Source organism: Hemicordylus capensis, chromosome 5, assembly GCF_027244095.1.
Source record: "Hemicordylus capensis ecotype Gifberg chromosome 5, rHemCap1.1.pri, whole genome shotgun sequence".
Classification (NCBI taxonomy): domain Eukaryota; kingdom Metazoa; phylum Chordata; class Lepidosauria; order Squamata; family Cordylidae; genus Hemicordylus; species Hemicordylus capensis.
In genome coordinates, this window is record NC_069661.1 from 205,268,823 (window position 1) to 205,296,057 (window position 27,235).

The following is a 27,235-nucleotide window of genomic DNA, read 5'->3' on the forward strand; positions in this document are numbered from 1 at the left end:
CAGGGAGAAGGGGTGGGGATCAACAAAAAATCATACCCCTCCTTGTACTAATGGAGGAAATGCAAGAAGTTCTTAGGATACCACCTAAAGTACAAGTGAAAAAACTCCACTTAATTTTGAAAAGCAGAAGTACAAAGTTATTTACCTGAAGCCTTGTCTCCACAAACAACACAAAGATCAAATACTTTATTTAGGGCTTGTTCAGTAGAAGAATTGTCTGTTAAAATCTGAAAAATAATAAATATATTAATTCATCTCTCACTTTCATCAACTCTATTGCCTGCATTCATGCCTATAATCTACAGGTCTGATGCTGTAAATGCAAGAGCATGAAGGATAATTTTTCATAAAGATATAACTGAGGTCTTGCTGACTTCCAGAAGACATTCAGGTAATACTGGAAAATTGAATAGAAAAAAATATTCTTTGAAAAAAGCACATTATTGTAAGTTGCCTTGTGAGGCTGACTGGCTTGAAAGGTGGGATATAAACCCTTAATATTAATTAATTAATTAATTAATTAATTAATTAATTATTAATAATTAATTATTATTATTTTACACAGTCAGACAGGTGTTATTGACTGGTTTGTTTTATCCAGACATCGAGTCCTTCCCAACAAACTGGGATGCCAGAATTTTATTGTCAATGTTGTTGCTGTTATAGATATCATCGCAGAATATAGGCTGTTCCCAGTAAAACTGCTTTTTGTAATTGGCTGATGGTGATTTCTGTGGCCGCTATGGTGTTGAGGTGCTCTTCAAGGTCTTTTGGAACTGCACCCATGGCGCCAATTACCACTGGGATTATTTTGGTCTTCTTCTGCCACAGCCTTTCAATTTCAATTTGTAGATCTTTGTATTTTGTGATTTTTTTCTATTTCTTTTTCTTCTAGTCTGCTATCCCCTGGTATTGCTATGTCAATTATTTTAACTTGTTTTTCTTTCTTCTCGACTACAGTGATATCTGGTGTTGTGTGGCAGATGTTTGTCTGTTTGTAGTCAGAAGTCCCATAATATTTTTACATCTTCATTTTCTTCAACTTTTTCAATTTGATGGTCCCACCAATTTTGGGGTACAGGTAGCCTGTATTTTTTGCAGATGCTCCAGTGTATCATCCCTGCTACCTTGTCATGCCTTTGTTTGTAGTCAGTCTGTGTGATCTTTTTACAACAGCTGATTAGGTGGTCCACTGTTTCATCTGCTTCTTTACAAAGGCGGCACTTGCTGTTTGTTGTGGATTTTTTGACTTTTGCTCTTATTGCATTTGTTCTTAGTGCCTGTTCTTGTGCAGCCAGTATTAAACCCTCTGTTTCTTTCTTCAAGTTGCCATTCTTAAGCCATTGTCAGGTCTTGGTGATGTCTGATTTTCCACTTATATTGTGCAAATATTGACCATGCAGGGGCTTATTTCTCCATTTTTCTGCTCGGTTCTTGACTTGTTCTTTCTTGTAGGCCTGCTTTGTTTCATTGGTGTTGAATAGTTTCTCGTTCTTGACCATTTGAAGTGCATCTTCTTCACTGTCCTTGATATATTCTTCAAGGCCTCTTTTCTCCTCCTCTACTGTTTGATGGACTTGCAGCATTCCTCTTCCACCTGAGCTGCGAGGGAGGTAGAGCCTATCGACATCACTGCGGGGGTGCAGAGCATGATTGATGGTCATGATTTTCCTGGTCTTACGATCTAGCATCTCTAGCTCTGCCTGCGTCCAGTCTATTATTCCTACAGTGTATCTGATAGCACGTATAGTCCAGGTGTTTATGGCTTGTATGGTGTTCCCGCCATTGAGTTTGGACTTGAGGATTTTTCTAACTCTCCTGATATATTCACTTCCAATTTTTCTTTTAACTTCAGTGTGTGCGATGTTATCAGCCTGGAGAATGCCCAAGTATTTGTAATGTTCTTTCTTTTCCAGGTTCTTGATCTTGCTTCCATTGGGCAGTTCTATTCCTTCTGTTTTTGTTATTTTCCCTCTGTTCATTATTAATGCAGCACACTTGTCTAGTCCAAACTCCATTGCTATATCGCTACTGAATATACGGACAGTGTTTAGCAGTGATTCGATTTCTGACTGGGACTTTCCATACAACTTCAGATCGTCCATGTACAGCAGATGGTTGATTTGACTTGATGTTTTAGATGTTTGGTATCCGAGGCCTGTTTTGTTTAGTATTTGTGAAAGTGGGGTCATGGCGATTACAAACAACAGAGGGGATAGTGAGTGCCCTTGGAAAATGCCTCTTCTAATGCTAACCTGTCCAAATGTCTCGCCATTGATTGTTAACTGTGTACTCCACATGCTCATTGCTTTTTAAATAAATATCTGAACGTTTTAATAATAATGTTTATTATTAAAATAATAATGTTTATTATTATTTATTATTATTATTATTAACAGCAACACTGGCAATACAAAATCATTAAATGAATCAACAATAAATAATTATTAATTTCAGTTACCAAATAACACTGGTAGTATTCCTTTTTACTTTCCTGTGTTGATTTACATATTTGTTCATTGCATCATGCTGAGAATTAGCATCACACTGACTGCCCCGATTACTATTTACCACTTAGATAATGTAGCATTTCACATAGCCAATTTAGGATCAAGAAATCCACGGCTTGATATTTGGTTTTGCAAATTGTCAAACGCCCAGCCTGCAAACAGCAGTGCACAAGATGAGCCACAGGCAGTTCCACCAGGGAGAAGCAGGCGCACGGGTGGAGCAGCATGCCAGGTGTTATGTAAACATGCTGACATCACTGAGCTGCACCAACAGAAAGACAACCTGAGCAGCAGCATTGCCTGGCCAGCCCTTGGGAAGCTGCAATGGGACAGTGCAGGAGAGATCTTGCTGCATGAGAGATCAGCCTCACAGATCTGGATTCACAGGTTGGGATGGAGAAGTTAGTCAGGGAAATCACAAGGAGCTAGCAGATAGTGCTGAGAAGGAAATGAATGGCCTGGTTCCCCAGTGAGGGACAGATCAAGAGACTGAAATGCACCAAGAGATATAGGAACATTAACCACCTCCACCCTTCCTATCTGAAGTACCAGGATGAGAAACAAGTACTGGGTCGATATTTCCCTGGATCTGAACACCCCACACAAATATATTACTCCACTGTGCATTTTTCAATTTCATGCTTACAAGAATATAACACTGTCATATGTAACATAGGCTACATGGCTAATTAACATAGGTGTGGTTTCTAAAGTAACAGTACTGAAGAATATGATTCACTGTCATCAATGACACTGGCAAAGAGGCAGTACTTCTGCTACAGAGACCATTTTATCAGCGCCCTAACTGCAGTATTTTGTCACAGAGAAAATGGAACGCTTGCACAAGCTAGCAATTGCATAATGGATTGTGCATGACAAAACACTAACAGCACCACTAATTAGACATAATTTCACCTCCTCCAATGTCTATGCTTTTTGGGGACCTGAAAAAAAATGTGTTCAAATCTTTTTTGGAGGTCAAGCAAATTCCTGCATAACCTGTGCCAAATACCAGCTTGGCTATTCCCATTCACTATACCAGCTTAGTACAGTAAATAGGGCTTTCAGACTAGGACTGGAGAAGTCAGAGTTTAAGTTTCTGTTCAGCTATGAAGGTCACTGGATAAAAATAAAGTGGTTCCCCCACAAAGCAATGCCCCAACATTCTGAACCTTTTAAAAAGCAAAGAAAAAGTAGTATTTCTTCTATGAAAACAATGTTTCAGTCTGCAGCACCAAAGCACACATGCTGCAATATTTTGGTTCAAAAAGTAGTAAACAGGCTGCCCTCCCACCCACAGCAAGACTACCAGTCCATAACACATAGGCAGGACTTGAATACACCACTACTGCTGGTGCATCAGGACTAAACCATGTTAAGAGGGAAGTCTTCGTTTTAAAAAAGTATCTGGCTAAGCTGTAGGTCACTGTACCTGAATGTGTTGTGCAGATATATCTGGGGATGCAAAAAATAGCTGGTTGACCCCTGCAGCATCTGGAGTTGTTAGGAAAACTTTCCCAGGAGCAGCATCTTGTCTGGCAAGAATCACTTTACTTGGAGTAGAACCATCATGATTTGTTAAAATGTACTGCTTGCCTGTTGCAGTCTGATCAAGTGCTGTAACAATCTGAATCTTCTGCCCCGTCTGCTGTTCCGTGACAATCTGGTAACACATTTATCTCAAAAATGTTAGAGTAGTGTATGTTTAATAAAAGTGTGATCTAAAATAATAATAGTTTTGACAAGTATGATTGGAGACAATGCATCACACTTTATAAATCAACATCCCAAGCAAAACATTAGTATAATACACACCCAAGATTCACAAGTGCCAGACACCTAAAGATAAATCCACATTTAAACTAAAAATCCCCCGATCTCCAGTTTAAAACATTCTGAATGGGGGCCAGTGGGAGCAGGCAGGGGCCGCTAGTGGCGGGCTGGCCGGTGGGAGGAGCAGCAGGCGGCGGCCAGCCGGAATTGGTGGGCGGACGGGAGGTGGCAGCGGGCTGGCCAGGGAGGGAGAAAGTGGTGGGCCAGCTTTCCAGCTGGCCCACCAGCCAGAAACTGCGGGGGAGGAGAGAAGCGGGCTGCTCCTGCCAGCGGCCAGCCGGCCACCAGGAGCAGGCAGTGGCAGCGGGCAGGCAGGCGGGAGGAGGTGGCGGGCCAGCTTTCTGGCCGGCCTACAAGCCAGGAACCATGGGTGGGGGGTGGGGAGAAGTGGGCTGGCTGGCAGAGGTGCAGATGCCCTACACCTAGCCCAGCTAGTATATATTTAAAATGTGTATATCTCGTTTACAGGAACAGGAGTGGGGGCAAGAAGAGATTCAACTGTCTGCTTTGAAATATATGCATAGTGCAATCTCAGTAAAATCAGTATGAGGACAGAAAGTCAGCTGGGGACGGGGCACTTCCCAGTGAATTGCACAGAGTGCCACATGTATGACTATTTGTTCCATGGGCAGAAGTCATGGGTGATTGCTTGATGCAAGGAGCTCCTGGCTCTCAGGGAACAGGTTTATTCTCTTGAGAACAAGGTGGCGGATCTGGAGAAGCCCAGAGAGACATGCTGAGGAGACCTTCAGGGACAAGGTAGAGGCATCCCACTCCAGGGCTGATAGCTCCTCTGCTGTCAGGGAGAATGATGGTCTCGGGGAAGGAGGACATTGGTCTGAGGAAGAGGGAAATGATGCTTTAGAAGGGACCCCTTCCGTGGAAGATGAACCCAAGTCCTCTCGCACAGGGGATACTCCTCTAGGGGGTGGGGGCCTCTTTGTAGTGGGTGATTTGATCCTTAGAGGTATAAAGAGATGGGTTTGTGACCCGCATGTTGACCGCATGGTGACTTTCCTGCCTGGTGCAAAGGTTGCGGACATCACGCAGCGTCTAGATAAGCTGTTAGGCTGTGCTGGGGAGGAGGCAGCTGTCGTGGTGCACGTCAGCACCAATGATGTGAGGAAATGTAGTCGGGAGGTCCTAGAAGCCAAATTTAGGCTGATAGGTAGCGTATTGAAGTCCAGGACCCCCAAGGTAGCATTCTCAGAAATGCTACCTGTTCCATGTGCAGGTACAGTGAGACAGGCAGAGCTGAGGGGTTTCAATGTGTGGATAAGACACTGGTGCCAGGAGGAGGGGTTTAGATTTGTTAGGCATTGGGATACATTTTGGGGCAAGGCCTGTACAAAAGGGACAGGCTGTACTTGAACCAAGATGGAACCAGACTACCAGCACTTAAAATCAAAAAGGTTGCAGAGCAGCTTTTAAAATGACACCTGGAGAGTAGCTGACAGGAGCTGGACAGTATCTGGTTCGGCAAATGCCATCCTTTAAAGTGCGAATGTGCAAAGGGTTCAGATATAACAGAAGGGGACAGAACAGAACCACATAAAGAGCAGACAGAAGGCTGTGCCAGCTGGTCAAAAAGTAGAAAGATAGCACACATCAGCTAAGAGATTCAGTGTATAGGTGCTTATATGCTAATGCCAGAAGCTTCCGAGCCAAGATGGGTGAGCTGGAGTGCTTGGCTGCTAATGCAGAAATAGATATAGTGGGCATAACAGAAACACGGTGGAACAGTGAGAACCAGTGGGATACTGTTATCCTTGGATATAAACTCTATAGAAAGGACAGGGAGGGGTGCCTTGGAGATGGAGTAGCACTATATGTTAAAGAAGGGATAGAATATAACAAGGTAGAAAACCTAGGTGGACTGGAGTCCTTCACAGAAACCCTGTGGGTGGCAATACAAGGCTCGAAAGGAAATGTGCTACTGGGGACGTGTTATTGCCCTCTGGATCAAAACGTTGACAGTGACTGGGAGTTGCAGGAGGAAATCAGGGAGGCTTCAAGGAGAGGCAGGGCAGTAATAATGGGTGACTTCAACTATCCACACACAGACTGGGTAAATTCACAGTCAAGTCATGACAAAGAGGTCATATTTCTAGATACACTGAATGACTGTGCCCTAGAACAGTTGGTCTTGGAACCAACCAGAGAAAAAGTGACCTTGGAGTTAATCCTGAGCGGCTCCCAGGACCTGGTGCATGATGTCAGTGTCATCGACCCTTTAGGAAACAGTGACCATAGTGCGATCAAATTCCGCACGCATGTCAGGAGAAAATCACCAGAGAAGTCTAACACAGATACTTAGAATTTCAGAAGAGGAAACTTCTCCAAAATGAGGAGTATGGTGAAAAGCAAGCTGAAAGGGAGAATCAGGCAAGTCACTTCACTCCAGAATGCATGGAGTTTACTCAAAACCACAATACTAGAAGCCCAGTTAGATTGTATAGCCAAAAGGAGGAAAAGTAAGTCCAAGAGGATGCCAGCATGGCTAACAGGTAATGTCAAGGAAGCTATAAAAGGGAAGAAGACTTCCTTTCAAAATTGGAAGGCTTGTCCAAATGAAGAGAACAGAAAGGAACACAAACTCTGGCAAAAGAAATGCAAGGTGACAACAAGGGAAGTGAAAAGAGAGTTTGAGGAACATTTATCTAAAAGCATCAAGGGGAATAACAAAAACTTTTTAAAGTACATCTGAAGCAGGAAACCTGACACGGAGGCAGTTGGGACCATTAGACAATGAAGGAGTGAAAGGGATTATTAAGGAGGATATGGAAGTTGCAGAGAAGCTAAATGAGTTCTTTACGTCTGTCTTCATGGCAAGGGATACTGAGCATATACCTGTTGCTGAACCAGGCTTTTCGGGGATGGAGGCTAAAGAACTGAGTCAGATAGAAGTGACAAGAGATGATGTTGTAAACTGTCTGGAAAAACTGAAAACTAGTAAATTGCCAGGGCTGGATAGCATCCATCCAAGAGTCCTCAAAGAACTCAAATGTGAAATTGCCGACCTCCTTGTTAAAATATATAACTTATCCCTGCAATCAGGCTCTGTACTGGAGGACTGGAAAGTAGCAAATGTAACACTGATTTTCAAGAAGGGATCCAGGGGCGATTGGGGAAATTACAGGCTAGTTAGCTTACTGTCCGTTCCAAGCAAATTGATGGAAAGCACCCTCAAGGATAAAATTGTAAAGCACACAGAACAGGCCCTGCTCGGAGAGAACCAGCATGGCTTTTGCAAAGGTAAATTTTGCCTCACAAACCTTTTGGAGCTCTTTGAGAGTGTCAGAAAGTATGTGGATCAAGGTGATCCAGTTGACATAGCATAGCTGGACTTCCAAAAGCTTTCGACAGAGTTCCTCATCAAAAACTCCTGATGAAATTAAGCAGTCATGGGATAAGGGGACAAGGACATGTGTGGATTGCAAACTGGTTGAAGGACAGGAAACAGAGGAGAGGTATAAATGGAGAGTTTTCACAATGGAGGGATGTAAGAAGTGGGGTCCCCCAGGGATCTGTACTGGGACTGGTGCTTTTTAATTTATTCATAAATAATCTAAAAGTAGGGATAAGCAGCGAGGTGGCCAAATTTGCAGATGATACCAAACTCTTTAGAGTAATGAAATCCATAACACATTGTCAGGAGCTCCAAAAGGATCTCTCCAAACTGGGTAAGTGGGTGACAAAGTGGCAAATGTAGTTCAATGTTGGCAAGTGTAAAGTGATGCACATTGGGACGAAAAACCCCAACTTCAAGTATACATTGATGGGATATGAGCTGTCGGTGACTGACCAGGAGAGGGATCTTGGGGCTGCAGTGGACAGCTCGCTGAAAGTGTCGACCCAATGTGCAGCAGCTGTGAAAACGGCCAATTCCATGCTAGGGATCATTAGGAAGGGGATTGAAAACAAAACTGCAATATTATAATGCCCTTATTAAAAACTATGGTGCGGTCATACCTGGAGAACTGCGTACAATTCTGGTCACCACGTCTAAAAAAGGATATTGTAGAAAAGGTGCAGAAGAGGGCAACCAAGTTGATCAGGAGGGCAACCAAGATGATGAGTACTTAGAGCATCTTTCTTATGAGGAAGGCCTGGGGCTATTTAGTTTAGAAAAAAGATGACTGCGGGGAGACATGAGGTCTATAAAATCATGCATGGTGTGGAGAAAGTGGATAGAGAGAAAGTGTCTTCTCCCTCTCACATAACACTAGAACCAAGGGTCATCCCATGAAACTGATTGCCAGAAAATTTAAGACCAACAAACGGAAGTATTTTTTCACACAACGCATAATCAACTTATGGAATTCTCTGCCACAAGATATGGTGATAGCCAACAAACTGGATGGCTTTAAGAGGAGTTTGGATAACTTCATGGAGAAGAGGTCTATCAACAGCTACTAGTCGGAGGGCTATAGGCCACCTCCAGCCTCAAAGGCAGGATGCCTCTGAGTACCAGTTGCAGGGGAGTAACAGCAGGAGGGAGGGCATGCCCTCAACTCCTGCCTGTAGGCTTCCAGCAGCATCTGGTGGGCCACTGTGTGAAACAGGATGCTGGACTAGATGGGCCTTGGGCCTGATCCAGCATAGCTGTTCTTATGTTCTTAATATAAACTAAATGTAGCAGTGCTGGGTCTCTCAGTTTAACCTGAAGTTTCTGGACTATCTCTCCCTTCTAAGGGTCTTCAGAAAAATAAGTTAAATTTCAGGGTAAAGATTCAGAGGTAAGAGTTTAAACTGTTTTCTAAAGTCTGAACATGATCTTCCAGTCAGAAGATCAGAAAAGAGTAGCACAGACTTCTAAGAGAGATATAATAAGTATATATACTTTTAAATGCAAGGAAAGAGGGCAATAATCCTGAACTAGAAAAGAACTCTCTCTCTACAAAAAACCCCAACAACACTGTACACACATTACCGAAGATGGGTGATTTTTACAGTTCTCCTCTTCCTTCTGAAGTCCACTGTGCCAACTGAAATATGTCCATGACCCTCAGAGAAATGTTTTTGGGAGGCAAACAGCTCACAGCATAGGTGCCAGTGGGTAGAACTGCAGCAAGCACCCTCACTGTGTAGGATACACTTTTCAACTAGTTACACAGCCCAAGTACTTTAGATGCAGTGTACCTGTATGCGTTGTGGTAAGGAGAGACCTGTATCTGCAGGTACAATCTGAATTCTTTGCGCTGTTCCATCCATTAGTGTTTGTGTGACAGATCCTTGAGAATGTGCAATCTAGAACAAAAAATAAATAGTACACTATTCAGATGAAATAATAAAGTTGGGTCAATGTCAGCTGTGCCTTACTCTAAAGCTACAGGACAAGCTAAATTACTAAATAATTCTGAAAGCCAAGAATCTAATATACCTAAACAGAAGCCATTTCTTCTTACTAGACAAATTAGCTACAGGTTGAACTCACACAGTCAAATCTCCCCACGACTCTAGAATAGAATCCTTCATTGATTACTATATCATCACAATATACCATATCTTAACATGTGCTCATTTAAGACTGACTGACACTTAACATTTTCTAATCACTCAACCTTCCCACAAGAGATTCCTATGTCTGGATACCCATAATACAGAAGCAGAGTGCTTACTTACAAGGACATCTGAATTGTAACTGTTGAATGAAAACAAGCTAGATTGTAATGCACATTTTTAAGGATATCAAGACACAGGAGCAATTCTTGGCAATAAACTGCAACTGTGATCCTGGCCAAGGGAGGACAGCTGTTATTCCCCATACCACAAGTCTTAACTGTGTCATCAACTAAAATCACACTAGAGTTTCCTGGAAGCTAAGAAAACAACTTACTTTTTAAATTTAGAATTTGGATGGCAGTAAACTAAATCATATTACTGCTCCCAAAATTTAAAAGAATGTATATTTATCAGATTACCTTCTGCCAAATTCTAAATTTAAAACACAAGTTCTGTTTTGTATCTTTTCAGATTTACACACAAGATACCAAGAATATAAAGCATATTCTAAAGTGATGGATAAGGTATTACTAGAAAGTTTTTTGTATGTGTATTTTTAATGAGATCTTGTACTGCGTCTCAAAAAATAAATACCTCCCCCATTTGCTGTTCAATAATCTGATGGGCCAGTTCCTCAATAGTTGCCATGATCTTCAGTCACCAGTATTTCCTGTTAAAAAGAGAAATACTTATATTTTAAAATGTAGGAGGAAAAGAGAACAAAAACAATAGTAGGCATGATTTCACAGATAGTATAGTAGTAACACTTTGAAAGATGAAATAATGTTTGTCATAGCTCAAATCTTTGCGGTAGTTCTTTTCACAAGCTACATCACCAATGTTCTCTCTAATTTTTTTCATCTGTGTGCAGAATGAGTTTTGTTCTGAGCACCAGTATCAAGGAAGTGTGCACGCACATGCATTCAGAATGGGACCTTCCTGATTCAACCTCAGCAGGATCTAAAATTACAGAGCAGACATCTAAAAACGTGTGAGCACATGCACACATGCATGCCTTAGAGGGAACACTGTACACCACATTACTGTCAAGCAAGCATGCTAAACCTGCCCATAGATATGGATATGCATGAACTAGCAGATGGCCAGTTCGGTAGCGGTAGCTGGGGGGCACCTTTAAGGAGCAGGGAGGGTGCACTCCCCCCCCCCGGCTGCATTTCTCCTGCTTGTGCTGTCTGCAAAATTACTGGTGCGGGGTAGCAGCATACCCTCTTGCCCCGCAGGTCTGATGCTTATTGGGGCAGCAAGAGAGTTTGCTGCCGCCCCGCATCAGTGATTTTGCAGACAGCACTGGTGGGGGAATCGCAGCAGGGGGTGGGGTGTAAGAGCACCCTCCCTGCTCCTTAAAGGTAACCCCCCCGACGCCAAACCGGTCCAGAGGTCTGGAAAAGGACCTCTGAACCAGTTCGTGCATATCACTACCCATAGGTGCTCGTAAGTGGAGTACCTCAAAAACATCTTGATTCTAGAAAATGCTTTCACAGAATCACAGTTAGCAGTCTGACCATGGCATATCACACCAAAATAAATACAGTATGATGTCCTTTCTCCTGAATCCTCTTTATTAAGGCTGTACATCAGATGCTCCAATCCTGATCAATTTGCACCTCCATCACCCAGTGTTCCCTCTAAGGCACATGCTTACAGGTTTTTTGATGTCCACTCAGTTAATTTTAGATTCCACTCAGGTTGAATCTGAAAGGTCCCACTCTGAATACATGTGTGTGCACACTGCCTCAATACTGCTGCCCAGAACAAAACTCATTCTGCAACCAATGTAAAAAATTAGACAGAACACTGCCACCATCTCTTGGTGCTGCGCAGAGGCAGCCATCTCTGCAGAGTTCTCCACATTTTCGAGATGTGGTGAGGACCTCCTACCGGGTTGTAGAGCTGGCTGAGAAGGCATGTTGGGACATTCCCTTGATATCCCCACACTTTGTTCTGAGACTCCAATGTGCCTTCCCAGCCAGCCCTACAGTTACAGTAAAAGAGCCCCCGCCGCCCCATGCCAGAAATGTGAGGAATTGCAGAGACAGCTGCACTGGGAGTGCCAGTTCTTAAGGGCTTGGTTTCTTCTGGCAAAATGTATTTCCACTTAAATCCTACATACTTCCAAAATATTTCCCATTTAGGAGGAGAGCTGGTCTTGTGGTAGCAAGCATGACTTGTCCCCATAGCTAAGCAGGGTCTGCCCTGATTGCATATGAATGGGAGACTTGATGTGTGAGCACTGCAAGATATTCCCCTCAGGGGATGAAGCCGCTCTGGGAAGAGCAGAAGGTTTCAAAGTTCCCTCCCTTGCTTCTCCAAGATAGGGCTGAGAGAGATTCCTGCCTGCAACCTTGGAGAAGCCACTGCCAGTCTGAAGACAATACTGAGCAAGATAGACCAATGGTCTGACTCAGTATATGGCAGTTTCCTATGTTCCTACCCCTTAATTTCATAGGTGAGATTCAGTCATTGCCACAGGTAAAGGACAGACAACCTAAGCATCGTGAAGTCTCAAAAAGCAAACATCCTCCCTTGCACTTCTGTAGATATCTCTAACCAATAGAACCCAATGTAGGAATGGAGAAATGGAAATCCCTGGACTAAATGTTGTTGTTGGGCTATCATCTGATGCACTCATTGCCACCCCTATTCAACTCCAGCACAGCATTCCTTCAGTGGCTATAGCTGGTATCAACCCTATGTTTCCTTTTAGATTGTGAGCCTTTTAGGGGACAAGGAAACATCTTATTCTTATTTTCCTATGTAAACTGCTTTGAGATCCCACCTCCCCAAATGCATTATGTAAATAATAACAGTGAGTAGCAGTGTTTCCTTTAAGGCATGCACATGTGCACACACTCACACGGTTTTTGATATGTGCTCAGTTAATTTAAGATCCTGCTCAGGTTTAATCAGGAAGGTCCTACTCTGAATGCATGCACGCGCACACTGCCTTGATACTTCCGCCCAGAACACAACTCATTCCGCACACAGATGGGAAAAAAGAGAGAGAGAGAGAGAACACTGGTGAGTAGCAGCTCTGGCTATGTCACTTGTCAGTAGTCTGGGGATGAGGACTGTCTCCAGCCTCTATTACCTTCTCAAAAATCTCTTTAAGGGAACACCTATGATACGTAGGAGTAGGACCTAGGGGAACATGCTCCCCAGAAAGTAATATCCCCTTACCCTCCTGCCTGTTCATCCACTACATATATGTGGTAACATGACAGGAAACCAAACCCACTCCCTCTCTCCCCCACCCCCCCGCCAAGAAAGTGCTGTATCTTTGATCTGAATTACGGCTGCAGTGAAACAACTGATCTATACTTCTATTTAACAGGTCAACTTCAAACTAACTCCATTGCCAAAGAATTAATAACATTTTCTAAGCTTTCAATTATAAGGAAACATGTTCGTAAATTCCATATGCATAACCTTTTTCTTCCACAACCGCATTTTCTACAGGTTTCCCAAAAACAAACAGCATATTCTTCTGGGACAAAGGTTATGATTGCAATTATTTCTGAAGGAAAGGCTCAAGATAACAATCACAGTGTAATTAATATTTAATAGCAGTTCCAGCAGCTGTAATCTTCTACTGTTCTCTGAAAAGGGTAATTAATTCGTGCTTTAAAGGCTGGAGGACTAGCAAGTTTGATAGCAATATTAATTATTTCTGCTGTAGCTAAACTTGAATGTTTGGGTCAAATGTCTAATATATCTTATCTGCTGAAAAACACAAGATTATGTGTTTTAGTATTTTCAATGATTTATTGATTTAATGATTTAAATAATAATAATTTAATTTGTGATGTTACTATTTTGGATACATTTTCAGTAAAATATGGAAACCCCTGTGTTTATTTATATATTTATATATTTTTATACCACCCAGAACTTGTGTCACCATTGCAGCCTCATATCATATCCTGTTAAATTGAATAAAATTAAGCATTATGTATGACAAGTGAATTTTGGCCCGTTGAATAATGGGCGCTAGTAATGGCGCTCCTGGCCCCCCGCCGCCATTCCCCCTCCCTCCGCCGTACGCCCCCCCTACCTTTAAGGGCCAAATCGGCCCAGGCACTTGCCCCCGCCAGGCCGGGGAGACGGAGGCCGGGACCAGGGGCGGAGCGGAGGCCATGTAACTTTAAAAAAAAAAATTGCTCCCGCGGCCGACGCCGCCGACCACCCACCCTCCCTCCCAGCTGCCGAGTCCCCCTTACCCTGGCCGACTGCTGTCGGCCGAAGACTGCCCTCAATTTAAGAGGCAGAGAGGAGCTCTTAAGCAGAGCTCCTCTCTGTGCAAAGCCTCTTGCCGAACTGCCGCTTTGGGCGCAAGGGACGCAAGCGCCCAAAGCGGCAGTTCGGCAAGAGGCTTTGCACAGAGAGGAGCTCTGCTTGCGAGCTCCTCTCTGCCTCTTAAATTGAGGGCAGTCTTCGGCCGACAGCAGTCGGCCAGGGTAAGGGGGACTCGGCAGCTGGGAGGGAGGGTGGGCGATCGGCGGCGTCGGCCGCAGGAGCATTTTTTTTTTTAAGTTACATGGCCTCCGCTCCGCCCCCGGCCTCCATCTATTTTGGCCGAAGCGGCGGCTCTGCCGCCGCCTCGGTCACTTTCCCCCGCCGCCGCCTCTCCGGCTTCTTCGGGGCGGCCGCTTCTGGCCGCCCAAGATGTCTGCCGGTGCCGGCGAGCGTGTCTCCCTTGCCCTGTTCTGGGCCTGCGCTTCGCGCAGGCGCAGAACAGGGCAGGGAGGCACGGACACCAAGTGTTTTATTAGAGAGGATACTGTAAATATTAGATTTTATACTATAGTTTCTACATGCCTTGTTTGAAAAGAAAATTACATCTATGACATCACAAGCTACTTTCAAAGGAAAAAACAGGTTACTCACCTGTAACTATTGATCTGGTAGAGATCCATCGACATCCATAAGAATGGGTAATGCACCTGCACAGGACCCTCACAGTAGAATTCTGCAGCTGGTTGAGGCAACCGAGCCCTGCCCCCTCGCCTACAGTGTGCTATTTAAGGGCAGGCTGGATGCCTGTTCTTCAGTTCTTGGACGACCTCCATGGAAGATGATCATCCAGAATCAGGTGAGTTCATCGCTGAAGAAGAATAGCATCTACTCTCAATACACACATAGCGTAGTACTTCTGCAGAGGGGTGGTTCGGGAGGGTCTTATGGATGTCGACGGATCTCTACCAGCTCAATAGTTACAGGTGAGCAACCTGTATCTGGATCGAGATCCGTCAAGATCCATAAGAATGGGTGTTTAGCTAGCTCCCAATGGAGGACAGTGCAGTAGTAGCTATTGTAACATCCACTTCAAAACGCTTCTCCCAAAGCTCACCTCAGCAGCAGAGCGCACATCTATAGCGTAATGCTTGATGAGAGGTAACTCACTGGTAATTGCTGATTTACAGATGTCCGTGTAGGTTATCCCCAATAGGTGTGCAGCTAGCTGATGAAGCATAGGCATGGGTAGGGTGGGCCTTGATTGCTTCCGCTGGTTGAACATTTGGTGTCTTGTATGCTAGCAGGATAAGCTCAAATAGCCATGTGGACATTTTTTGTCTGGAAATGCAGGAGCCTCTCACAGACCCCCTGTATGCCACAAACAGACGCTTGGTGGATCTGAAGTCCTTGATGTGATCTAGCAATATAAAAAAGTCCACCACACATCCAAGGAGTGCACTGCACATTCTAAAGGGGTAGATGGATTCCTGAAGAACGTAGAGAGAACAATGTCCTGGTTGAGGTAGAAGTTGGACACCACCTTGGGTAAAAGGTCCAGGTCCATATGCATTAGTACTTTATCAGGATAAATTCTGGTGTATGGCGAATCTATCCGCAAAGCTTTCAATTCACTTAGATGTTTAGCTGTAGTTATGGCCAATAGAGAGGCAGTTTTCAAAGTCACTGGCTTGACAGAGGTAAAACCCATAGGTTCAAATGGATCCTCTGTCAAAGTTGAAAGGAACAAAGATATGCTCCATGGTTCAATGAGTGTGCGAATGGGTGGATACAAATTCCTAAGGCCTTTTAGGAAAGCCTTACTATCTGGGTGTGAAAAGAGAGTCTTTCCATCACAGTCTGGATGTTTTGAAGATAGTGCTGCTAGATGCACCTTCAAAAATACATTTGCTAGCCCTTGTGATTTTAAATCAGTCAGATAGAGGAGTACATCCTTGATTGTGGCCTGGGTAGGGTGAAAACCATGCATCCTTGTGTAGGATTTGAACTGGAGCCATTTGCCTTTATAATTATGCGTAGTAGATGACTTCCTTTGGTTTAGAAGGATCTTACTCAAAAGCTGATTCACCATGCTGTTAGACGGAGTGTGAGAACGTCTGAATGCAGTATGCTGCTGTTGTTCAGTGTTAAGAGATCCACCTCTTGTGGCAGCCTCTGGTAGTAGTTCCCTGACAGTTTGAATACCTATATAAACCATGGTTGTCTTGGCCACCATGGAATCACCAGGATACATGATGTAGGAGCAGTCAGAAGGCTGATCAGTGGTCGTGGAGGAAACATATACAGGATCTCCTGATGCCAATCCAGCTGGAAGGCATCCCCCAGTGATCGTGGGTCATGACCTGGCTCTGGAGCAGAAACAAATGCACTTTGTGTTCTCTGAAGTGGCAAAGAGATCTATAGTATCCAACTTGTGAAGAGAGGTGTAATGTATTTTGCCTTGATTTCCCATTCGTGCTGCTCTTGTGGGAAAACTTGACTCAAGTTATCTGCCAGGATGTTGTCTAGGCCCTTTATGTGTATGGTCATTGGATAGACCTGATGCCAGATACACCAATGCCATAATTGAAGGTTGAGTGATCTCGAGACACTGTCCCTCCCCAATGGTTGATGTAGGCCAGGGCCGTGGTATTGTCTAACAGTATTTGTACAACTTTCCCCTGTAGAAGTGGTAGGAAGGCTTTCATTGCTTTGAAAACAGCTAGAAGCTCCAGGAAATTGATATGTAGTTGTGTTTGTTGAAGGGTCCATTTGCCCTGAATCTGATGTGCTCTGCAGTGGGCCTCCTAGCCTAGCAGAGAGGTGTCTGTCATTAGAGGGAGACAGAGGGAGTTACCATCTGAAAATGAATTCCCTCCAGCAGATTTCTTCTCATCGTCCACCAGGTGAGTGTAGAATTTGAACCGGGAGCACTAGGTGTACGCCTTGATGATCCACATTTGGGCAGAAGACCGACCCAAACCAAAGTTGTAACTTTTGCATCTTTAACTGGGCATATCGCACCACTGTGTTGCAGGATGCCATAAGACCTAAGAGCCTTTAAATGAGTCAGGCCGGTTGAGATGGATGCTGCTGGAAATGGAGAACCAGGTCCCTGATGTACTGGAAGCGTTCCTGAGGTAAGTACGCATTCCTGGTTTCTGTGTCTAGGACTGCTCCAATGTAGTTGATAACACGAACTGGATTTTTTTACAATTGACTTGGATCCCCAAGTCTGGAGGAGAGATAGTATGTATTTCATCTGAGAACATACTGTAACTCTTCTCTGCCTTTGGAAGTCAGGAGCCAGTCGTCCATGTATGGATAGACTGATATACCTTGGGTCCGCAGGTAAGCTACCACAGAAGCCATACATTTTGTAAATACCCTGGGGGGGGTGTGTGGCAAGCCTGAAGGGTAAGACTGTGTATTAGTACACTTGATTTCCTACTGTCAACTTTAGATATTTTCTGTGTCGTGCTCTGATGCCAATGTGGAAATACATGTCTTTGAGATCCAGCGGCACAAGCCAGTTCTCTTGGTATAGAAGAGGTAGGATGTCTTGTAACTCTATCACGCAGAATTTTTGCACATAGACACATTTGCTCAGGTGGCATAGATCCATGATAGGTCATATGCCATCATCCCTCTTTGGGATCAGGAAGTAATGGGAGTAAAACCCCTCCAGTCTGGCTAACAGCTCCTTCACGTCTTCCAATAATGCTTGGGAGGGATGAGTGAACATCAACCCTGTAAATCTTGGGGTTGTTCTGAACTATATGGTGTAGCCTGAAGATATAATCTTCAGGACCCAGCAGTCTGATGTAATGTGGTGCCATGCGGTGGCATGGCATGCCAGCTTGATGTTGGACATTAGCAGAAGAATAGAGTTCATGAGATTGGTGTTGTTCCTCACATGCCGAGATGCTGTGGCCCCTGGTGGTGGGGAAAGGAAGGAGTGTAGTGGTGACAGTGGGTGGATCTGTACCTCAAAGATGTTTTTGAGGCTCAGTCTGCTTTGTATGTTGGGGTTGATTTGACTTCTCCTTGCTGTGAAAAGGGTGTTTGTGGTAAGGTTGGTACTGCTTCCTAAAGTCATGGTGTTCCTGCCGTTAGAATGTGGACTTCTGTTTTGAATAAGAACAGTATTTGGAGCCGTAGGAAGAGGTAGATGTTGATGCAGTGAATGGTTTAGCAGTAAATTTAGATTTTTTCATTTTCACCATCATGGAGTTGGTGTCCTCACTGAAAAGGCCCTTACCATCAAACGGTAAGCCCTCAATTCTCTCTTTCATATCGCCCTGTAGGTTGGTGGAGCGAAGCTAGGTGTGACTCCGCAGGGAGATTGCAGCTGCCAAGGAGCACGATTCAGACTCAGCCAGGTGTTTGGCAGTGCTCAACTGCTGGCGGGTGAGTGCCACTGATTCATCCGTTTCTTGGAATTGTTTTTTAAAATATTCTAGAGAAAGGACATCCATGGCATTTTGTAGATCTTCCCATAAGCCATGGGTTTATTTCGCAGTGCACGCCGAATAATTCGCTATCTTGGCAGATAGGTAAGAAGTGGAATAAATCTTTCTCCCCCCAAAATCCATTTTCCTACCCTCTTTGTCTGTAGGCATAGTATGTCGGTGACCAGACTTAGAGAATGATGAAGTAGCGCAGTCGATGACTAGAGAGCGGGATGCTTTAGAAGATATTCATTGACTTTCGCCTGACCCATTATAAACTCTCCAGTTGCTTAGACATGGGGGTTAAGGTTTGTATTACCTCCCATGCACACTGTGCAGCCCATGAAATGACTGGGAGAATAGGCAGAGCCACAGGCTGATTTGATTCAGACCTAGTCATAAAATTACTGTGTCATCAATGGTGACTAATTCGGATTTAAGATCAAGACCTATCGCTTTAGCCATCTCCCTAATGTGATGGTGATACGCTTTCATTTCCACATTAGGGGAGACATAGGCAGTTGGAGGCACATTAACTGGACGATCCACCCTGTTGTCTGGGTCATCTGGATTAGACTCGAAGTCAGAAGAGCCATGGTGATCAGGTGGTGAGTGAGATGGGGAAGGAAGTACGTCTGTCTGTGTCTCAATAATAGTTGTCTTCTGTGAAGTGGGAAAACTCAGTGTTTCAACCTCCAGGCTTTTGTAAACAGTCTGTGCAACTGTATATTTTAAAACTTTGATAGTGGGCCAGGAAGCCATTTATGTTACCACCAAAACAGTTTTAATTGTGGGTTGTGATGGCATGGCTAAATTATCACCTCCAGCCAGCATGTGTACAGTATGGATTAGAGTCACCCCTATAATAACGGTAGATAAGGTTTATTTTGTGAGGACTTCCAGGGTCGGTCCTCTTGAAAATTATAAGCGAAACCGGGACATTTAGTCTTCATAGGTGTCAGTGTCACCCCTGCAGCCGATGAATGTGCGAAGCCACATGTATGGCATAGCGAAGAGCCTGCCAAATGGGCAGCAGTCAGTGTCGGTGTTCCCTGTAAGGCGTGCACCTGCTCACACGGGTTTTTGATGTTGGCTCAATTAATTTTAGATCCCGCTCAAGTTGAATAAGGAAAGACCCATTCTGAATGCATGTGCATGCACACTGCCTTGATACTTCCGCCCAGAACAAAACTTATTCCACACACAGACTAAATAAATTAGAGAACACTGGTCAGTGTACCCAGTGTCGTAGTACGGTGGACCAAAGACTGAGCTGCAACTAATTCCCTTGGAGTTCCCTCTGATGATTTGAAGAGGAAAACCTTTAAACGTGGATGTCGAGGAAGGGCTGGAGCTGGAATTGAGTATCAAAAGCAAGGTGTGGGCAGTAGTGGAATCTAATACCACATCCCTGTCCTCCTCCTCAACATTGAAAGTCATTATCTGGGCTTGGCATCGTGGAGTCACCAACCTCAACGCCGACAGCACTAGCATGTTCAAAGTCGAGACTGGAACTCATGCTTTTAGAATCAATGGAATTTGTGTCGATACTGAAGGGGTCTCTCAATGTTGATCTGTAGGTGCCAATGGAGTCAAAGAGTCTAATGGAGTGGGATCTGGAGACAGAGAGCGCACGCTCAGCGTCGACAATCTTGGCGTCGACATGCGGTCGACATCAAGGACTCCCAGCATTTCCGATATTGGTTCCTTTTCCTTTGTTGAAGTTCTCGACGTCTAGTGATGTCTGTCCACCTCAAGATAAGAGGACGAGGATTTTGAGGGCAAGGTCTGTAGGCCTGATAGAGATGGTGTCCTGTCCCTTGTCAAATCCACTGTTTTGGATTTCTTCGGTCTTGGAGAAGAAGAAGAATCCTCCAATCCCAACTGTTCGCGTTTTGACTTTGAATGCTCCGGTGTTGAAGTGGGAGCAGACTTCGAAGAGATATTTGGAATTCGAAACGATGGCAACGCCAAGCTTGATGTCAATGGCTGTGGTTTCGCTGGGGGGATCTTAGATGCCAACATCGAAGTTTTGTAAGTCATCGATGAGGTTGTTGGGCAGAGTTCCCTTGATGTTGAGGGATTTAGCACCTTGTCATAAATGGCGGCGCAAAGCCACAAGGCTAGATTTTTTCTCATCCGCTTTGAAAAAGCTAAGCATATCTTGCACAAGGAGACATTGTGCTCCTCTCCCAGGAAGATAAAACATATGTCATGGAGATCGTTTGAGGGAAACTTGGCATTACAGCCTATGCACCTCTTGAAGGTCCATTTCTCCTTAGCAATTTTAGGGATATCCAAACTCGTAGTCAAAGTCCACTCCAAATTTGAAGAATTTGACACCAGTGAAGTCCGGAAGCTGTTTCCAAGTCAAACACAATAGTCAATCTGATATATTTTTATTTTATAGATTAACTCAGAAAGATCCTAACCAATGAGGAGCGACAGCCTGAGGACTGAAAGCAATGGCGTTCAGATAAGAACTGAAGAACAGGTGTCCAGTTCACCCTTAAATAGCATGTTGTAGGTTTGAGGACAGGGCTCAGTCGCCTTGATGAGCTTTGGCATTCCATCGTGAGGGTCCTGCGCAGGCACATTACTCATTCTTATGGATCTCGACAGATCGTGATCCAGATCAGTAGCTCTGTTCAAAAACTGTGTTGTATGAGTGTATACATGTCTGTACACGTGTTTGTGCAAATGACTGCACCTGTGTTCACGTTAAAAGTGAACCTGGGTACAGGCCACTCAAATGCATGGTACAAATAGGAAGTTTACTGCTGTACCTGTGCTCAGTGTAACATATGAATAACTGTACCTGTATACAGATCTCTACCACTGGAGCCTGTATACTTGTCGTATGAGTGAGAGTTCAACATAATGTCAGAATAGGCCTAGTCAAAGTTATGTAAACTGGATGGCATCCAGCATAAAAGCTGTGTAAACAGAATGCTTCTGCTTGCACAACAGAGGAAGGGACAATTTTCAGAATTCCCCCTTCCTTCTGCAGCTTCGTAAGCCCTGAAAGATCTGCTCCTGATGGTTCCCCAACTCTCAGGAACATATTTCAAGGGGGCGTAGGTGGCTGCAGAGAGAACAGGGAGCTGCTGAAAATTGTTCTTTCCAGTGCTATATGAGCAGAAGAGTTCTTATGGAACTTTTAATCTAGATCTTTAAAATCCTCCGATATCAAAGATCTGTAATACACACATTTATTTAAAATTTATTAAAGAGAGATAATTAAAATAGTTTATTCAGCATACAGATAAGATAGCAGATCCTCAAATTTAATATTCTCAATTTCTTCATCTTATTTTAAGAAGGATTTAGGAGAGGATTTTCTTTTCTAAATGTCTTATATACATATGATAATAGAAATTATTGTTCTTTTGTAGAGAAGTTCAGCTCTATTGATGATTCCAGTCTTCTCCAACTAGTGAGAGTTCCTGATCACCTATAGGTCCCACTGCTTGTAATGTTGCTACTGAGGGCTAGAAAAAAATTGTAGGGCTGACAACAGAATACAAAGAAATAGCGTATCTTCATCTTGCCTTCAAAAGTTGGACAGATACTCTGAACTACTGTATTCTGCTGTAAGTCCCAAGCTATGAGTCATTACTTTCCTGTTCCTCCCAGTCCTTACTTCCAATATTTTTCTCTCATCTTTGCAAATATACATTATCACATACAAACCTTATGGCATGCAATCACATCCTACTAAATTAAATGGCAATCTATCACAGATTTTAAACTATAGGAACATAGGAAGCTGCCATATACTGAGTCAAAAAATTGGTTGATCTAGCTCAGTATTGTCTACACCAGGGCCTCAGTATTGTCTACACCAAGGCAACTTCGGCCCTCCAGCTGTTTTTGACTACAACTCCCATAATCCCCAGCCACAGCAGTCAATAGCCAGGGATTATGGGAACTGTAAGCCAACATTTGCAAAAGGGCCGAAGTTGAGCAGCCATGGCCTACACAGACTAGAAGCAGCTTCTCCATGGTTGCAGGCAGGAATCTCTCTCAAGGGAATATCTTACAGTGCTCACACATATAGTCTCCCATTCAAATGCAAACCAGGGTGGTCCCTGCTTAGCAAAGGGGGCAATTCATGCTCACTACCACAAGAGCAGCTCTGCTCCCTACCTGTACATGACATGCGAGTATATTCAGACTGGTATTCCAAAACCAGTCACATTTATTTAGAGTTAAATCTTTATTCCAACTGAATTTAATTCTACAGAAGTATTTTTTAGGACTGTGGCCTTAGTAGTTGTCAGTCCTATCATCTTCTGGACAGACCTAAAAGTATAAGCAGCAAACAAACAACTTCTAAGTCTCCATCAGTTCTCACAAGTATTTAAAACAAAACAAAACATGATCTTGTGCAGCATCCAGACAAGTTAGTCATGACTAAGCACCACTGAAATCAACAAAACAAATTAGTCATGACTAACTTAAATGCTATTAATTTCAGTAGCAATTAAATTAGTCCTCGGCCCAGGACAGCAGAAGATCTCTCTCCCTCCAAGTTCTCTGAAGTAATACCAAGAGAACCTGAAGAAGGGAAACTTTGTTGGACATGCAGGGGAAGGGCAGTAGCCACTGGGATTGTGGCCTGCTAGCCAAGGTTCACTGAGTTGAGCTCCATATATTCATCAAATGCCATAAGCACAAAACAATTTTAGGGGAAGCTGAAGCCACCAGCTATTACCAGACAAACAAGCAGCCAGTATGGTGCAAATTAAGAGAGTAATTCTTTGCATTTAGAAAAGAATATAAAAATATTTGTAAGTTAGCATTTTGCTTACCCAAACAATGTTACATTCCACTTCCTGTATACATAATCACTCTCTGGAGACCCCTATGACAAAATTAAAAAAAAAAATCATCATTTTAGTTTCAAATATTTTATTATCAGTGTTCACAAAATGAAAAGGCTTTCCAATGCCTTTCCAATTTCCACTCTTTCTATCCCTGAAAGAGTGAGCAGAATAAGATTTAAAGAACAAAATGTAATGATGTTACATCAAGGTTTATCTGTAATTATTTTTAATCAATGTTTTTAAAAATTGATTTAAATTCATAAATTTTAAATTCATAAATATATGTTTGCTAATTTAATATAAGGCAATTATCTGAATAATATAAAGATCTTGTATGTACCAAAGGGTCCCAGTTTGCATTTGAATGGGAGACTACATGTGAGCACTGCAAGATATTCCCTTCAGGGGATGAGGCCGCTCTGGGAAGAGCACCTGTATCATGCTTGCATGAAGAAGATTCCAAGTTCCCTCCCTGGCATTTCCAAGACAGGGCTGAGAGAGACTCCTGCCTGCAACCTTGGAGAAGCCACTGCCACTCTGTATAGACAATATTGAGCTAGATGGACCAATGGTCTGACTTAGTATAAGGCAGCTTCCTATGTTCCTATGCAATGTTATGGCAGTATCTTCTGCATACACATATTACAGTAAAATTAATGGAATCTAGAATCAGCTTTGGCTGATACGTCAATTTCACCCTTTCATGGAAGAGACTGACCTTAAAACAATGGTGCATATGTTGGTAGCCTCCAGGCTTGACTACTGCAATGCTCTCTATGTGGGGCTGCCTTTGTATGTAGTCTGGAAACTTCAAATGGTACAGAATGCTGCTGTCAGGATGGTCTCCAGTATATCCCAAAGAGACCATATTACTGCTGCTCTGAAAGAACTACAAAGGCTGTCAATAGGTTTGACAGCCCTTAAAGCCCTTAACAGCTTGGGCCAGGGTATCTAAGAGAATGCCTTTTTCATCAGCCATGAAACTTTTCTTCTTCAAACAGTTTAAATATAGAAGAGAAATTCAAATAAAATAAATTTGGATCACCAATAAAATTTAAAAGTGGATGAGATATGGAGATAAGTGGATAGCGTTTCTGCCACATCAGGGTAATTGCTTGCTCAAGATCAATTCAATTTCTCATAATTTGCACAAAAACAATCAAAACTAAGATGTTCAATCACCACATGATGGTGACAGTCTTTCATTTTATAATTCAGATATAGTAGCTACTTAGAGTTTTAAGGAAAAGTGGCATAAAATATAAGTTATTACACGTTAAGATTAGCTTAACGGAAAGCTTAAAAAACAATATTTACAAAATACTGTATACTATGAAGTATGAGCAAGTAACCAAGACTACTGACCACCCTGAGGTATTTTTATGAACATGCAGGGCTGTAGCTCGATAAAGCAATCCTAAATTCACTCTCAGATAGCTAGAAAGGCTGGGAAATAATTCTAGGAATCACTGCTAGAAAAGGTAGATCGTAGCAGTTTAGTGGGCTGAGAATACCTTTAACCTCAGTATTGGAAGGAACAGGGTGGGGGAGTTTTTGTTGCCAAATATCATTATTTCTCATTTCATCCTACAAGTAAAGAGTAGTTTACTAGCATGCAATACATAAACTCTTGGTTACTTGAGTTGGTTGGGGAAAAAATATCGATGTAAAAGATGTCCACACATCAGAAGACAGAATCAAATGTTCACACTCAGTGATTACAGGAGGGGGAAAGCAGCAACAGGTGAACATTACTATAGGTTTTTTCAAGCAAATCATAATGCTGTATAGACACTGGCTCACATACAGCGCAGTGCACTACCCATGGAAGAGCAGGTGTGTATGCACTATACTGGTTCTGTGAGAAGCAAAACCACATCCTCATTTATCCTGAGCTTGCAGAGGCTCCATTGCTACTAACGACTGCATCATAACTGCATCAAGGGGAATAATGAGATGGTCCTCACTGCAATGACGACTGCAGTTGTCAGTGGTGATGAAGCCTCTACAAGCTCGGGAGAAGTGAAGACACAGTTTTGACCAGGGCCAGCACGCCAGTCTCATTCTTCCATGGGTGGTGCAAACTATGTGAACCACTATTCTTATGAAGTACTGCTATTCTTATTACAAGACACACTGTTCTACAGGCATTTTTAAGAATTATATATTTTAAAGAATTGTTTGGTGGTTGGTGTGAAATAAAGTTTGCACTTCCCAATGACACACAGATACCAAATTTTGCATGTATAATCTTACTGAAATTAGCTGAATGCACCACTTTCCACACCAAAATATGCTGTAAAAATTTAAATAATTGTTTTGTAGTTTTTTAAAAAATATATAAATATCATCATACTTCCCAATTACCTACAGAAACCAAATTTTGCATGAACAATTCTGCTACTTGAATCAGCTGAATGCACTACTTTTTACACCAGAATATTCTGGGAGGAAAGGTCAACTAACCTTTATTGTATTTTGAGAATAAATTCTGAATATAATTATCACAGTTTATTGTTCTCAACAGATTTTTAATAATCAGATCATTACTTTCAAAATATCATGCCCAAGAAAAGCAGACCTTCCTCAGACTCATATTTACTATTATACAATTTATCATATTTAGTAATTATTTAATAAAATGAATAATGTTTGCAGTTGAAATCCTACAAGTTCCAAACTGTTCCTTTACTTTCTTTCTGCAGTCACATTAATTAAATGATGATATATACAGATGGCCCTCTAATGGCGATTTTGCCCATTCATGACCCACCTTAAATTGTACACCAATTTATTTATCACTGGGGGTAGTTGTGATTATTTGTGATGTTCTATTCCCCTAACTAAATTGGTATACAGTTTAAATAGTCACTCTCCCTGCTTCTCAGTTGATGTGCAGGGAGGCTGCTCCATGCACTCCTGCAAGCAGAATGTTTAGCTAAAAAACCTAAACATCTTTTTTTGCGTTAGATCAAGCACCAATATTGCAGTTTCCACAAACATGACAACAATATTAAAGGCCCTCCTAGATTTCATTTCATGAACTTTCCTAACAGTACAATCTACGCAAAATGACTTTGCACAGTCAACAATGGACCTACTAGTAGCTTTATATATGCAGATTTTCAAATCAGCTGCAATCTTTTATAACCAAGTAGGCAACTTTGGCTCCTGAGCTGTTGCTGAACTACAATTCCTATCATCCTCAGTCACATTTATTTGTGCCCGGGGATGATGGGAGTTGTAGGTTCAGCAACAGCTAAAGAGTAGGGATGTGCACGGAACCAGCAACTGCTGGTTCGAAAGTGAACATAGGAAACAGCCATATACTGAGTCAGAACATTGGTCTATCTAACTCAGTATTGTCTTCACAGACTGGCAGCAGCTTCTCCAAGGTTGCAGGCAGGAATCTCTTTCAGCCCTATCTTGGAGAAGCCAGGGAGGGAACTTGAAACCTTCTGCTCTTCCCAGAGCAGCTTCATCCCCTGAGGGGAATATCTTGCAGTGCTCACACATCAAGTCTCCCATTCATATGCAACCAGGGCAGACCCTGCTTAGCTATGGGGACAAGTCATGCTTGCTACCACAAGACCAGCTCTCCTCTCCAAGTGAAGGGGGATAACTGTAAGGACTAAGGAGGGTGCTCTTCCCCTAACCCCACGTTTCAACTGCTGGTGCAGTTATTAAAATCGGTCCTGCGGGGCAGCAGTGTACTTCCTTGCTGCCCCAGTACATCGCGGGCCAGAAGTGTCTACTGTGCATGCGCACGCTGCAGCATGCACACATGCAGTGGACACTTCCGCTCTGCGACGTACCTGGGTGGCAAGGAGATATGCTGCCAACCCACGGGACCAAT

The 27,235-nt window shown here is 43.1% G+C and overlaps 1 protein-coding gene across 4 annotated transcripts in view; it reads right to left on the minus strand.

Moving 5' to 3' along the window:
* Positions 1–27,235, minus strand: part of NR2C1 (nuclear receptor subfamily 2 group C member 1) — an 83,218-nt gene that overhangs the window by 54,004 nt on the left and 1,979 nt on the right. For 3 of the 4 annotated variants that reach the window (XM_053252055.1, XM_053252052.1, XM_053252053.1), the window contains exons 2-6: positions 23,365–23,417; positions 10,443–10,518; positions 9,486–9,593; positions 3,943–4,173; positions 146–227 (exon numbers count right to left, since the gene is read on the minus strand). In XM_053252055.1, coding sequence (XP_053108030.1) covers positions 146–227; positions 3,943–4,173; positions 9,486–9,593; positions 10,443–10,496 — 475 coding nt within the window. In that variant the 5' untranslated portion in view covers positions 10,497–10,518; positions 23,365–23,417. Of the gene's footprint in view, positions 1–145; positions 228–3,942; positions 4,174–9,485; positions 9,594–10,442; positions 10,519–12,725; positions 12,748–23,364; positions 23,418–27,235 lie in introns of those variants that run through there. The other variant, XM_053252054.1, reaches the window with a different exon arrangement.